Consider the following 16,221-nt stretch of genomic DNA (forward strand, 5'->3'; position numbering starts at 1 on the left):
ACACCTAAACATTTGCCCAGATTGCTATCTAAAAGGTACAGACATCTGAACTTAGAGAATCTGTTATAAAATGAACTATCTCGGTGGGAAGTCTTCAACAAATACTAAGCTTGGACTACCAAGAAAAATGTATGTGGGTAAAGCTTGTGTTTGAGTTTCTATTGGATATAGTAAGTTTATTACTGGAGCAATATTATCATTGTGTTTACGCTGAGGATGGTAAGAGCCTCTCAGTTTTAGAGCATTGCCATCTGTCATCTTGTCTAACCTTAAGGGTGGCCTAGAAATGTAGGTGACATCAGCAGGGAACTGAGATTCAGAGCATAAAGTGACCTACCCAGAGTCGCACAGCAGGTTTAATAAGTGGCTGATCTGAAAGTTTCTCAAAAGACCCAAAGAGGTGACATCACGGCATCCAACATCTTTCCTCAGGAATCATCTTGGTGGCCATGAATCCTTACAAGCAGCTGCCGATATATGGAGATCCCATCATCCACGCCTACAGCGGGCAGAACATGGGCGACATGGACCCACACATATTTGCCGTGGCAGAAGAGGCATACAAGCAGATGGCCAGGTGGGGCTTCCTCTGATTCTCCCAATGCTCCTACATTTGCTGTGCCTTATAGTGGCAGGGAGACAGCTGGCCCAGCCTCATTAAAAGTGACCCTCAGGGACTTCCCTGATGGCCCAGTGGTTAAGAATCTACCTTGCAATGCAGGGAATGTGGGTATGATCCCTGGTCTAGGAACTAGACATGCTGCAGAACAACCAAGCCCACTGCTACAACTAGGGAGTCCATGCGCCGCAAAGTTCCTGCATGCTGTTCCTAAGACCAACAGCTAAATAAATAATTATTTTTAAGTGACCATCAGGCTGGAGGGGGTGCTTGGTAGAGCAGACTGGCTTGTACCGAATAGCAAATGTTAGAGATAGCTGACCTGTCTCCACCAAGCCTCCTGCTTTTACTCCTAGGTAGTCCCGTCGGTCCTACCAACCAGGGAATAGTCAATGCTTTTCTTGCAATGTGTTTGGTTGGAAGAAAACTGATTTTTTCTCCACTGTGAGATGTTTAGGCTTTTTTACCCAGCCAAGGCAGAAGACTCTAATGATAGATGAGCACAGGTTCTAGCTGTAGGATATTTGAAGTTTTATGCTGATTTTGCCTCTTCTTTCTTGTGTGGTATGTGAAGTTCTTATTTTGTTAGCACAGGATGAGGCACTGTGCACACACTCCCACACGTCACCGTGAGTGCCCTCAAAAGAGCCCATGATGAGGATGCCCAGGCAGTGGTCAGACGATTGAGATTTGAAGCATCCACCCAAGGTCACTCAGCAAGAGAAAGGCAGAGCTTGGATTTTCCCTCAGATTTCTAGATTCCATGTGTAATTTCTTTTCGTTATAACTATTCTGTTTTGTCTTCAACATCCTGATCTGCAAAAGGATCTTTGTAGATCCTTACAGTTTGCCAAAGAACTTTCATAGACAATGGTCTCGTTTGAGTCTGGAAACACCTCTGTGAAGTCTTCTGAGCTGCCATCATTTCCTCATTTCCAGATCAAGACTTGAGACACAGGACCTGAATCTGTTACTGTTTACTGCATAACCCTGGACACAGCCCTGAGCTCCCTCAGCTTCAGGGTCCTCATCCATGAGCTGGATGCTCAGTGACTTAAGCAAGATAGAAATGCATGATTCTCTCATGCAGAAAAGTCTGATGGGCAGTCCAGGACTAGCATGCCACCTCTACCAAGTCATCAGGGACCCAGTACTTCCCAGCATCCTGATCCTTGGGGCAAGATCCACATCCTCAGAGCCAAGCTAGTGCTCAGCCCTCTTCTCTCTTTTCTAGGCTAGAGTGTTCCAGGGAAAGAGTGTGTTCCTCCTGGTTAAGGAGCCCCCCCAGAAGCCCCACAGAGCACTTCTGCTCATAGCTTATTGGTTAGAATCTACTCACATGACTGTCCCAGCTGCAAGGGAGGCTGGGATATGTAGTCTTTTTTATGGGCAGCAACATGCCCACTAAGAACTGGAGCTTAGACCCTAAGAAGCATGGGGAGGATGACTGTTGGGTCTAGAATTATCAATTAATAACCAATCACCTGGGACACCTGAACCCCCTGTCCTCAAGCTCAGCAGGTGTCCTCCATGTTCCAGTCAGGCCATGAGGGACTGGTGACTCCCTCTTCTTTGAAACACATCAGAGGCAGGGAGACAGGCCAGCTTTGCTTTTGAGGATACCAGTTGGCCCCGAACCTGCCATCCCTACTTAGGTGCTGTGACAAATGATGTAAATTCTCCCCCTTTCCTGAGCCCTGGTGGTAGCATAGAGGCTCATGAGCAGAGGGCAGCCAAGCCTGACAGTACCAGAAAATAAAAGATCTTGACGGTTCCTCCCAAAGTTGCCAATTACCTTGGCTTTTGCTGCAGCAAGTTTCCTTTAAATCCTAAACACCATGGTTCTAGGATTTATCCTGGCCCCTGCAGGTCTCCAGGGCATCTGCAAGATTAGAATCTGTGCCTCAGAGCATATAGGACTACTCCTGGGTGTCAACAGCATGAGCTTATTGGAGCTTCAGAGCTGAGCCAGGTTCAAGCTTGAAGAGCCAGTTTCCTCTGGAGGCCTGTCTAACTGCAATAGCAGAATTGAACATAAAGCAGGCTCTTGTTGGACTTGTGGATACTACACTGGGAATCAGGAGAGCTGGCTTCAGTAACCCCAGGGTGTCATTCATGTCCTCAGCATCTTAGCATCCTCTGTGGAACCAGGGACTCTCTCACTAATGTCCTCCAGAGTTCCCAGAGAGGCTGTGTGTTCTGTGCATCACCGAGTCACTGTTATATTCGTCTGTAAAATGGATATACAGTATGTGGTGTAGGATTTTTGTGAGGTTTAAATGAGAATCCTTGTAAATTATTCACCAAGAACCTGACACACAAGCAGTGCTAGGATGGCACTGTAGTAAGGTTCCACCATCATCATCTTATGACATGAAAAGTTTAGTGCATTTTTTTAAGATCTCCATGTTATATAACAGAGTATGTTGGCTTATGGAGCACACGTTTCCAGGCACATCTCAAGTAATTGCTCTCAAATAATGTCTTTAAAATGTTTTTATATTGAAGTGAAAGGAGAAAGGAGGTGACATAGGCCTGAGACTGCTGTCTTTAGAGATTTACGTGCAAGTTTGGCCCATGGTGAGCCTCTGGGAAGTTGGATTTCAGGAGGGCTCATAGAATTTCCTAATTGCTGAGTAACAATTATGAGAGGCTCACTATACCTAAACTGTTTGTGTGAACAAGGTGGTTCAGGCTGAACATCCGCTTTCCTTCTGGGCATCTGGAATTTTGGTATGTGATAGGAGAAGATATGTGACCAGACCCCAATAAAAACCCTGGACACTGAGTCTCTGTTGAGCGTCCTGGGTAAACAGTGTTTCCCATGTGTTGTCATAATTCATTGCTGGAGGAAGTAAGTGCATCCTGTGTGGCCGCCCGGGAGAGGACTCTTGGAAGTTCACCCCTGGCCTTCTCTGGACTCGGTCCATGTGCCGTTGACCCTCGCTGATCTGCTCTGTCTCCTTCTGGTGTAGTAAGTCTTGGCTATGAGTACAGACATGTGCTGAGCCCTGTGAGTCCTCCTAGTGGATCACTGGCCTGGGACTGGCCTTGGGAACTCTCAATACAGGGGACGCAGCAGGAGACAGAGTTGTGTGTTCAGCAGGATCACAGAGAAAAAAACTAGAAGGAAATTCACTGGCATGTTTAAAAAGTTCCTTTAGCATGAGAAAACCAAGTCCCTTCTTCTGACTTACCTGCATTTTTATTAGTGCGTGTATATTGCCTTTTTAATGGAAAGAAATGAACATTTTAAATAATTTTTAAAAAATCCTTTTGTTTGCCTTAGAAACAATAAAAACCAGTCAATAATTGTAAGTGGGGAGTCGGGTGCTGGAAAGACAGTGTCTGCTCGCTATGCCATGAGGTACTTTGCCACCGTCAGCAAGTCCAGCAGTAACGCTCATGTGGAAGACAAGGTCCTAGCATCAAACCCCATAACTGAGGTGGGTACCCTGTGGGCATGGGGAGCGGAGGCAGAGGCGTGTATATGGAGAGGTGGGCTGGTTCACGTATACAGGTGTACCTTGTTTTACCGTGCTTTGCTTGATTGTGCTTTACAGATATTTCTTTTTGTCTTTTTAAAAAAACTAACTGAAGATTTATGGCAACTCTGTGTCAAGCAAGTCTATGAGCTCATTTTTCCAACAGCCTTTGCTTATTTTTTGTCTCTGTGTCCTGTTTTGATAACTCTCACGGTGTTTCAAACCCTCCACCAGCAAAAAGATTACGGCTTGTTAAAAGGTCAGATGATGGCTAGCATTTTTTTTTAGCAAAAAAAAAAAAATTTTTTAATTAAGGCGCGTGCATTGTTTTTTAGATACAATGCTATTTCACAGTTAATACACTATATAGTATAGTGCAAATATAACTTTTATCTGCACTGGGTAACGAGAAAATCCATGTGACTTTTATTGTGACATTTGCTTTATTGCAGTGGTCTGGAACCAAGCCATAGTGTCTTCAAGGTATGCCTGTACGTGGTCCTTTAAAGACCAAAGAAGTAAGAGCAGGAAAGAGCCAGGAAGTCTGTTCCCCAGTGGGATTTGTAGGACACTGGAGCACAGATTGCTGGTTCCAAAGCTTCTCTGCTCTACCTGCTGGGCTAGAAGTTCTACCATCAGGATTTTAGGAGTCCCCTGTTTACATTTATATCCCAGGGGAAAATTCCTCAACCACAGACACAACTGGTACACTGAGACCAGCAGTGTTCTCTAGCCAACCAACACCAACTTTCATAAGCTGATTTTTAAATATTCGGGAATTTTTTTGCAAGTTGTTGTTAAAGCCTTGGTAGTTTGAAATCAGTCATGGTGGAAGTATTTACACCTTTCAAATTGGCAAATGTCACATATCCAGGCTCTTCCTCCTCCCTTCCCCAAGACTGACTCATTAGCACACCACTGACTTGGGCAAACATATGGGCAAGGCCACCTATGATGGCACCAAGGAGTTAAGGAAACAGCCCTCAAGGAAGAAAGAGCATCTGACAGCTCAGGGGAGAGGGAAATGAATCGATTTGGATTTATTTGGAAGCATAGCAAATAGTTAAGACTGTTGGATTCTTAGACCTTTTCTTTCTGCTCTCTCGAATCAAAATCCTCAATGAATATTTATCAGACCACCTATTTTGTTCAGGTCACTATGCCTGATAATACAGGAAGTAAGGAAAAGATTAAGGTCCAATCCCCAAGTTTTAAGACTCCTCTAACATATTTTAAACTTAAATAGAAAGATAAATCACAACCCAAGATAGCTATAAAAAGGTGTCAAGAAACACCATGCTGTTAAATGCCTGCGGGATAATATTGTGTGGCTGTTTCTGTAGGGTTGGTCTCACCTGCAGTTATAAGCTCCGTGAAGGCGGGACCATGTTTACTTGGTTCATCTTCACCTACCGAGCGTGTGGCCCACGGCAGGTGCTGAGTAAACATATGTTGTCTGAAAGGATAATGACCTGGACAGGAGCGCAGTATTTGTGCATAGGAAAGGTACTTCAATATGGAGGGTGCCCAGGAAGGGAGAGGGCAAGAGGAGAGACAGAAGTCAAGAGCAGAAGTAAAAAGCAAAAGTCATGCTCAGCGTGGGAGGGATGGGAGAGGGCTGTTTTTGGTTGAGTAGAAAGTTTGAGTGGGGAAGTGATAAGGACAAAAATAAAGGTTGGATGAAGGAAGTGGACTTTAAGCATCTCTAATATTTTAGGCATAGATGAGTTGAGGCACTTTATGTTGATACTATCTCATTTAATCCTCCCAACTCTGTAAGATGCATGCTTATATTACAGACAGAGAAATTGAGGCTTAGCATCACCCAGATAGTAAAAATGAACCTGGGGCCATAAAACATCAGAACCCATGCTTTCCCTCCTCCTGCTCAGTGTCTACCAGTAAGATTGAGGAGAGCCTTGAAGTAAGATTGAGCAGAGCTAAGGATATGTTTCATTCTCTGCAAGCCCCTGCCTTCCAGCCTCCCTCTCTAATCAGATCTTCCCCTAGCATACAGGATTGGATTTTACTATAACTGCTCCAAGAATATGGATGCAAAGGTTTTTTAATGTTGTCGCTATGTTTTGTAGGCTGTTGGAAATGCCAAGACCACCCGCAATGACAACAGCAGTCGGTTTGGGAAATACACGGAAATTAGTTTTGATGAGAGAAATCAAATTATAGGAGCGAACATGAGAACTTACCTGCTAGAGAAATCCAGAGTTGTCTTTCAAGTAAGGATAAAAATATTAGTTAGATTTCCTTTTTCCCGACTTTTATAGTATGGCTCACATTTATGTATTCATTACACAACCTATGTTGTTTGGTGACTTGAAGTAGAATTTTCCTATCTTTCATTTGCAATGTGGGTTATTTTTTTATGTTTCTTAAAAATGAAAATTGATGATAGGTACAGTATCAATAGAATTTCACAATCAAGGGAAAAGTTTATGACTTTCAATTTTAGGCACTTTAAAAATTCTTAGCATTTAAAGATCGTTTGTCTTTCTAGAACACAAAAACTATTTAAACAAAGTTGTTACTTTTTTTTGTATTGGGAAGAGAATGGTATCAGAGCTAGTGAGGTGGGGTTTAAGAGAAAGATTCTTCTGTCCATAAAATGGAGAAAATTATCTTCATTTTGACGCAGAAGGAGAGAAAGTAAGCCTTGTATTGCAAGGAGTTTCTTTAAAATTTCAACTAGTACAAATTACATTATTCCCATTTCATAGCATGTTTTCATTTAATATCATTTTCTCTGAGGGTGGTTATTTGGAAGGCGATCTTGGACCACCAGGTTGGGTCACAGCAAAAACACAGGTAGATGTCCATATCTGTGAGATCAGATTAGCCATCTAAGACCCTCTTATGGAAAACCTCACATTTTCATTTGTTAAGGTCTGGTGTGATTTCAGGATTCCTCTTTATTTTACAGTCAGAAAATGAACGAAATTACCACATTTTCTATCAGCTTTGTGCATCCGCAGAGCAGTCGGAATTTAAACATCTTAAATTAGGTACGTAATGCATGGTGTGTAGAAGAGTCTCTTTTTTGTGTAAGAATTTAAATTCTAGGTTAATCTCTTCTTCTTATAATAACATCACTTTAAAAAAGTATTCTGTCCAAAAACATAAGATCCTTCAGTTCCAGGAGTGGAATTGATGCATTTAACTAGGCAGATAGATTAGTTAGGGGCAGGTTGGTCCAGGAATCAGGTACCCTTCAACCCCAGGGTTCTTTTCAAAGCTCCAGAGCAATGGAGATCATCCATCTAGAATCACCTGAAGAAGGCTTCTGACCACTGGGACTTACTGATTTAGTCCTTAAATTTTATTTTTATCTGAATTTCCTTGGATGGTCATTTTTCTAAGGTATGACATATTTCCCTTTCTCCTGAGACAGAGTATCTATATCATAATTTGAACGTCCTTGAAGATTCAAAATCATTATTAATTGTAATCATAATTAATGAGCCACTTTTCCTTCATTGCAAACAGCCCAGCTCCTGTGGTACCTCAGCTCTCCTGTCTTGGTCACCCGGGCTGAGTTGGTAGATAGAATTGTCTAGTGTATTGGAGTTGAATACACACTCTCTGCTGCTAAGTCACTTCAGTCGTGTCCGACTCTGTGCCACCCCATAGATGGCAGCCCACCAGGCTCCCCTGTCCCTGGGATTCTCCAGGCAAGAACACTGGAGTGGGTTGCCATTTCCTTCTCCAATGCATGAAAGTGAAAAGTGAAAGTGAAGTCGCTCAGCCGTGTCTGACTCTTAGCAACCCCATGGACTGCAGCCCACCAGGCTCCTCTGTCCATGGGATTTTCCAGGCAAGAATACTGGAGTAGGGTGCCATCGCCTTCTCTGACACACTCTCTAATCCTGAAGAATTTGCTTGCACTTGTAGAATCTGTTTCTTCAGATGTTATATAATGATAGTATCCATGCCTTATCTGCCAAACAGAATGCAGATAGTGAATGTGGAAGGGCTTTCTGAAGCGTCGCTTACTATTCAAATTTAGGTGCACACCTAGGCTGCCGTCTGTGGGGTCACACAGAGTCAGACACGACTGAAGCGACTTACCAGCAGCAGCAGCAGCAGCTGGTTATTATCTTGACCACGGTGATGTTTTTGTAACAGTATATGTATATCAAAACTCATCAAGTTTTCTACAGTTCATCATACATTCAATGAACCTCAGTAAAGCTATATGAAATTGTTAGCTGTGGGAACAAAAACCATGTGCTCTAGAGTCACGCCTGCATTTTACTTCTCGCTCTGCCACAGTCACTTACTGTGAGTGGGCCATTTCACTTTTCTGAGCCTCAGCTTCCGAGTCAGCAACGTAGAATTCTAAGGAGTCAGTGGAAAAACATTTGTAAAGTGCTTAATATAGCACATTAAGTGTGAACTGCTCTTCTTGCTTCTGATAAACATGTATGTTCACCTTCTTGTGTCACAAACATCATGATCTTTTGATTGCAGGGAGTGCAGAAGAATTTAATTATACGAGAATGGGGGGCAGTACGGTCCTTGAGGGTGTGAATGACAGAGCCGACATGATAGAGACTCAGAAGACCTTCACACTGCTGGGTGAGCGAAAACATCCTGTCCCAGGAGTGGCTGTCTTCTCTAAGAACGCGGCGATGCCCAGCATGCGTGTGTTCTGAAGACATCTAATCAATTCTAAGTTTAGGATGTTGTTGTTGTGTTAGTTACTCAGTCATGCCCAACTCTTTGTGACCCCATGGACTGTAGCCCACCAGGCTCCTCTGTCCATGGGATTCTCCAGGCAACTGGAATGGGTTGCCATTCCTTTCTCCAGGGGATCTTCCCAACCCAGGGATCAAACTTGGGTCGCCTGCTTTGCAGGTTGATTCTTTTACCATCTGAGCCACCAGGGAAGCCCAATTTTAGGATGAGTCAATCAAAAAACATATTTAGAGGCCAAATGATCTAGATTGTGTGTTTCCCTTGACAGATCTAGAAATCAGCTCCTTTGCACTCAGGCTCACTGGCTTGCTGTGAGAAGCATGAGCCATAAGCCCTGTGGATGCTCATTAGCTTTTCCAGGCTGACTACAGAGAAGACAGGTGAAAGGAAAGGTCTGAATCAGTTTAGAGGTGTGATGTTGAGCCTACTTGGCCTTGACAGGTATCCTGATGATCATGGTAAAATAGGGGACACCTATATGGAGTTCACTATGCACCAAGCACCATTCTAAATACTTTGTTGCCTGTATTAATTCATTTAAATCTTATAACCACCTTATGAGGTAGCTGCTTTTTTTTTTTTTTTTTTTTGCATTTACAATAGGAAAACTGAGGCATGGAGATAGTAAGTGATTTATCCAAGGTTGGGGTGGCTAGTTAAGAGCAGAACTGGAATTTATACTCAGAGTCTTTAGACATCTCATTTGTATACAGAAAACCTGATATTTAATTGCTAGGATGCTGACCCAGGTGAAGTAGGTACTCTTCAGTTTTTTCCCACCTTGCCTTTCCCACATGGAGCTCAAGTTTGAAAAGACTACAAGTGATATTTATAAAAATAGTCATTCACTTTCCCGTTTTGTATTAGTCTAGACATACATACAAAACTGCCCGTCAAAGCTTCTGATCAATGTGAGACTATAGACCATTTTTACATCTTACAGAAAATATTTATCTCTTATTAGCCCTAGCTGTTTTCATTGTTGTGGCCTAGCTGACGATACTTGAATGCAAAAGGCAAAGAACTTGAGGTTAAATATATCAGAGTAATAGGCGAGATGAGCACAGTTGTGTAATTGAGAATGAACACAAGATGATTTCCTAAGCACAATTTCCATCCAGTTCTGCTCCTTCAAAACTGCTTTAGGATTCCCCTGGCGGTCCAGTGATTAAGACTGCCTGCCAATGCAGAGAATGAGGGTTCAATCCCTGGTTGGGGAGTTAAGATCCCACTTTCCTCGCAGCCAAAAAAACGAAATATAAAATGGAAGCAGTATTGCAACAAATTCAATAAAGACTTGGTCCTTACCCTTTGGGTCCTTACCCAAATTAAATAAAATGGTCCACATGAAAAAAAACCTTAAAAGTGACCGCTTTAAGAAGGGCAATTTAGACAGTGTCTAATAATGTGATAAGCAGTTTTGGTGCTTATTAACATTTTCTTAATAATCAGGATTTCAATCCCTGTGTAATATGCTCCATTGAGAGGTGGCACGAGGAGGGGACAGGCAGCCTAGCTCTGGCAGGGCTCCCAGGGGACCTGTCCTTCCTTCCCACCTAATGTCACCTCACAGTGAAATGATGCAACAAGAGGAGGCTTTGCAATCAAATAAGCAAGAATTAAAAGCCAAGCTGGCAGGACTCTGGAGGTTACCCTCTCTAAGACTCAGTCTCTTAATCTGTAGAATGGCTGTATTCCTTACCCACAGGACACTCATGAAAACTGGTAGGGAAATGCACGCAGCATCAGGCTGAGCACACAGCAGATACTTGCTAAATGTTCCTGCCTGCTTTCTGTCTCTATGAACTATACCCTGTCGTCCAAGTCCTAACCATCCTTTGAACAAAACCATCCCCTCCTCCAGGAAACCCTCCCTAATTATTGGAAGTAGCAGCAGCAATTTTTTTCCAGTTTATCACATACATTAGATCATTTTACACATGTCCACACCAGCAAGGCCAGGACTAGCATGGGACAAGAGAGGCAACTGGGGTGCAGAGTTTAAGGAGTGCTTGCTCTCACCATGGTATAAGTGCAGAGCTGGCCCTGGGCACCTTGCTTGTGTTACCATGGCCCCAGCCCTGCACACCAGGCCAAGATGTTTTAGGCAAAGCCCCCAAATTTTGTGGGGAATAAGGATAGCAGTCCGCTGCCTCCGATGGCTGATAAAGGTGATGGCTGCCCACTGTGCTGTGTGAGGGGGTGCTGGGAAGAAAGAGGCAGAGCTGTCCTGCTTCACTTCTTCCTGGGATTTGTCTCAGAGAGTGACTGGGTGTGGCTGGCAGGGTGACCATAGAACCTGTACCTGCTTACTTCCCACCAAGTCTTATTATTTAAAAATACTAGCTTGGTGACCTCCTCTCCTCTGATGGCCTGCACTTGCCCATTAGATCTCACAGTTTAGCCCTTAACTATCTATTGTCATGAATTTGCTCAGGCTTTTCCCCATGCCTCATAGAATAGGTCTGTGGCCTCGCACGTGTGTGCGTGCTAAGTCGCTTCAGTCATGTCCGACTCTGCGACCCTATGGACTGCAGGTAGACCTCCAGGCTTTTCTGTCCTTGGGATTCTCCAAGCAAGAATTCTGGAGTGGGTTGCCATTTCCTCCTCCAAGGTATCTTCCCCACCCAGAGATTGAACCCACGTCTCTTGTGTATCCTACATTGGCAGGCAGGTTCTTTACCACTAGCATCACCCGGCACAGGTCAGTTATTATCTCTGGGCATCAGTTTCCCCATCTGTACACTGGGGCAGCAATGAAAATACTCAGTCATTTCGGTTATCTATTGCTGTACTCCAAATCTTGGTAGCTTAAAATGACTATTTTTGATAACATATGATATAATTTATCTGTTCCTCTATTACAAACATTCAGGTTATTACTGGATTATTGTCATTAAGATGAAACTTTAATGAACAATTAATTCCATTTACCAAATAACCATTAAAATTGCAAACAATCCAGCACTGTTTTAAATGATCTTAACTTTGAGTGCTACTCTTTGAGAAAGTGACTTATGCCAGTGGCTCTCTATACTGGAATATCAGGTCACCTGAGACTTTTCTTTTAAACATATCTAACATCTAGATATCTAACATCTAGATATCACCCCAGACCAACTATATCTGAATGAGAATATCTGCAAATAATGATATATCTGAAAGAGAAAAAATAATCATGCAGAAACTTCTCATTCTAATCTATGAACTGTGTGAAAACTTTGAGATAGACATTTCCAATTAAAAATATCTAACTCTGGGCTTCTTTCCATCAGGAATTTATGAACTAACATTCAATTTCTACCCTAGTCAATGGTTCTAACAAAACTTCTCATTTTAAAAAGATCAGGGACTTTCCTGGTGATCCAGTGGTTAACCCTTCACCTTCCAATGCAGGGGGTGCAATTGCAATCCCTCGTCAGGGAGCTGATACCCACCTGCCTCATGGCCAAAATAAAAAAACATAAAACAGAAGCAGTATTGTAACAAAGTCAATAAAGACTTTAAAATGGCCCACATTTTAAAAAATCTTTTAAAAAGTACCACTCCTTAAAAAAATCAAAAATTTTTTTGCTTCAAAATTTTATTTTCCAAAGTTCACTTAAACTCAACAAAAGAAAATCGTTATAGAGAAATATACAGTTCTTAATGTTTCTCCACATGCATGCATTGGAGATGGCTATGAGTCCTCTAAGAATAAGAACTTTATCAATAAGCCAGATACAAAATAATAAATATTGTATGATTCCTCTTATATGAGGTACCAATAATAGGCAAATTCATAGAGACAGAAAATAAAAGAGAGGTTACCAAGAGCTAAGGAGCGGGAGGAATAAGGAGTCGTTCAATAATGACTACAGAATTTCTGTTTGGAATGATTTTCTTTAAAAGTCATGGAAATGGATAGTTGCACAATATTGTGAATGCAGTTTAACTGCATTGAATTAGACACTCTTAATTGGTAAAAAATATAAATAAGTAATATGACAATTTATCATTGTCTCTTGTGACTCTGGGCTGACTGGGCTCAGCCGGGCACTTCTTACGTGGGGACTCTTGTCTGGTGGTGGCAGGGGCTCGATTGGCTGAAGACGTCTTCTGTTACATGGGCTGGGGTGACTGGAACTACTGGGCGCAGGGCAGGCATTTCTCTTTCTCCGTGTGGCCTTCCTCATGCATGCTGGTCTCAGGCTAGATGGACTGCACACGAGCTAGCTTCTCCCAGAGCCAATCCCAATAGGCTTAGGTAGACTCTGTGGGTCTTTTTATGAGCCAGCTTCAGAAGCAGTGCAGCATCACTACTGCTTATGTGCTTATAATCAAAAGCAAGGCATAGGATCAGCTGAGTCATGACCCTCAGGGAGGGAACCACAGAGGGTATGAACAATTGGAGGGTGATGCATTGTGGAGGGGGTCATCTTTGGTAGCAACCATAGTAGCTGTTAGGGATGTTGTGGGAATTAAGAGAGAATGTCTTAAATGGTTTGTGAACTGTGGTATGCTCTGTCTGTAAGAGATCAGTATACATTTAATGAAAGCGTGACCTCAATGCATGAATCACTACAAAAATGTCTTTGGCCAGAGGTTGGCAGATTGCAGCCTTTTTTTATAAATAAACTTTTATTGGAACGCAGAGACGCTCCTTTTAACTATGATCTATGGCTGTTTTCATGCTATGATGCTAGAACTGAGTTCTTGTGACAACCTCTACAGCCTGCAAAGCCTAGTAAGAAAACATTTGTTGAACCTTGTCCCAGGTGATAGAGTGAGCATAGTTGATGGGTTCCTTTGACTTTTATTGAAATTTGTGAAAGGACTTGTGGGTGGAGTCATGAGCCTCGCTTCAACCCTAGTGTATCTAAAACATGGACATCTCCTGAGGGCCCCTGACCAGGCAAAGAAGTTTCAGCAGTCTTTGGAGACCTGTTTCCTGCTGTGGAGTGGATTCACATATGGAACTCACTGTAACTTTGAGATTGCCATCATCCTGTGACCCCCACAGCCAATAATCTCATGCTATGTGTCAGTTTCATGGTCTGTGAACCTTCCTTGTCCAACACAGTAAGCACTAGCCACAGATGATTGTCTGTGTTAGTTAAAATGAGATAAATTTTAAAATTCAGTTCCTCAGTTGCACTAGGTGTGTTTTGAGTGCTCATAACCACATGTAGCTAATAGCTGCCATGTAGTTCAGCACAGATAAAGAAACTTTCCTCCCCAAGGAAAGTTCTGTCCAACAGCACATCTCCAACAACGTGAATACCTCGTGTACACCACTTAGCCCATGGGTCGTGTCCTCTTGTTTGTGTCTCAGTGTTTTCTGTCTTAGATGTTGATTCCCTCATGAGCAGACTACCCAATGTGAATCATATATAGGCTTATAACACATTTGGGCAGATACCTTTCTTAAAATGTCATTGCTAAATAGGTACTTGCTGGTTGATTTGTCCATTGCTGTGATTTGTTATGGAGACAGTTTGGAGAGACAGACAAGGTTAGCAGTGAGGTCATCCAGCTCAGTATCCAGATCCACTTCACAGCACACCCAGTAAACAGACCTCTGGAGTCTGCTCACACTTCTTTGCCTGGTGTGGGTTGTCAGGAGAGCATCACGTTTAGATACCCTGGGGTGACCTAGGGCAGCTTTGTGATTCCATGGGTCTTTTCATACATTGCAGCAGTCACTGGCAGTAAATTGCTTAGCCATGACACATGCAGTGTGATTGTGACCTTGGCAAGTTTGCTAGACTTTCTGTGCTTTAGTTTCCCCCTCTGTAAAATGGAAACAGTTCAGTTCAGTCACTCAGTTGTGTTAGACTCTTGGTGACCCCATGAACTGCAGCAGGCCAGGGTTCCCTGTCCATCACAAACTCCTGGAGCCTACTCAAACTCATGTCCGTCGTGTTGGTGATGCCATCCAACCATCTCATCCTCTGTCATCCCCTTTTCCTCCCACCTTCAATCTTTGCCAGCATCAGGGTCTTTTCCAATGAGTTGGTTTTTCGATCCAGGTAGCCAAAGTATTGGAGTTTCAGCTTCAACATCAGTCTGCCAGTGAATATTCAGGACTGATTTCCTTTAGGATGGACTGGTTGGCTCTCCTTGCAGTCCAGGGGACTCTCAAGAGTCTTCTCTACAAAAAAAAAAAAAAAAGTCTTCCCCAACACTACAGTTCAAAAGCATCAATTCTTCGGCACTCAGCTTTCTTTATAGTCCAATTCTAAAATCCATACATGACTACTGGAAAAACTATAGCTTTGACTAGACAGACCTTTGTTGGTAAAGTAATGTCTCTGATTTTTAATATGCTATCTAGGTTGGTCATAACTTTTCTTCCAAAGAGCAAGCGTCTTTTAATTTCATGGCTGCAGTCACCATTTGCAGTGATTTTGGAGCCTAAAAAAATACTAGTACTTTATATAGTTGTAAGGATTAGATGAGGTGACATGTAGAAAGTACTCAGGATAATGCTTGATGCAGAGTTTCATGCTCTTTCTCTTCTGGCTCTGTTTCTGAGGTACTAAAATGGTTCTGGTACCCAATTCCAGTGTGTTGCTGGGACAGGGGTCTCCCATACCACGCTATTCCCTGGACACCAGCTGAGTGTCCTATAGTTCAACTCAGTGCTGACATTGTCTACCTGGAGAAAGCATCCGATCTCACAGGTTGAGAGCTCAGTCCCGCCCCCGGCCATGTCAGGTGACAGCCTCCAGTCCAGGTTGTTACTTGTGCTCCTGACTGAAGGGCTGTAAATCAGAGGTTCCCTTAACCACCTCCTTGAATTCAACCAATTTGCTAAAGCAGCTCACAGAACTCAAGGAAACATTTTATTTAGTATATCACCAGTTTATTATGAAAGAATATAAAGCTCAAGAAAAGCCCATTGGAACAGATACATAGGAGCAAGTATGTGGGAAGGAGCAAAAACTTCTGTGCTGAGTGTATCACTCTCCCCAGTCCCATGGGTTCACTCCAGGGCTCTCCAAACCTTGTCCTTTTGGGGTTAATGGAGACTTCAGTACATGTACACTGATTAAATCATTGGCCATTGGCAGTCAGTCCAACTTGCAGTGCCTCTCTGCTCCCCGAAGGTTGAGGGGTGAGACTGAAAGTTCCCACTCTCATCGCAGGGTTGCTTCCCCTGGCAGCCAGCCCCCATCCACACAGGACCCAGGGGGCATTCCAAAATTGCCTCATTACCAAAAGACAGAAGTCTCTCTCACCACTTAGGAAGTTCCCAGGCTTTTAGAAGTTCTGTGCCAGAAACTAGATGAAGGCCAATTTATATATTTCTTAATACAAACCACAATATCACAGGGACCTTAGCAGACCACAAGTTACCCCCTGAGGGAGCAGAATGGGGTGCATTTTGATCAAGAGCTTACTTCCTTTGTTCTTCTGCTGACT

The 16,221-nt window shown here is 43.0% G+C and overlaps 1 protein-coding gene across 1 annotated transcript in view; it reads left to right on the forward strand.

Annotated features, from left to right (window-relative positions):
* MYO5C (myosin VC) overlaps positions 1-16,221 on the forward strand; it is a 117,713-nt gene that overhangs the window by 20,909 nt on the left and 80,583 nt on the right. The window contains exons 4-8 of the mRNA XM_055537948.1: positions 433-577; positions 3,909-4,065; positions 6,195-6,338; positions 7,040-7,121; positions 8,587-8,694. Of these exons, the coding sequence (XP_055393923.1) occupies positions 433-577; positions 3,909-4,065; positions 6,195-6,338; positions 7,040-7,121; positions 8,587-8,694 (636 nt within the window). The remainder of the gene's footprint in view (positions 1-432; positions 578-3,908; positions 4,066-6,194; positions 6,339-7,039; positions 7,122-8,586; positions 8,695-16,221) is intronic.

Source organism: Bubalus kerabau, chromosome 10 (assembly GCF_029407905.1).
Source record: "Bubalus kerabau isolate K-KA32 ecotype Philippines breed swamp buffalo chromosome 10, PCC_UOA_SB_1v2, whole genome shotgun sequence".
Lineage (NCBI taxonomy): Eukaryota > Metazoa > Chordata > Mammalia > Artiodactyla > Bovidae > Bubalus > Bubalus kerabau.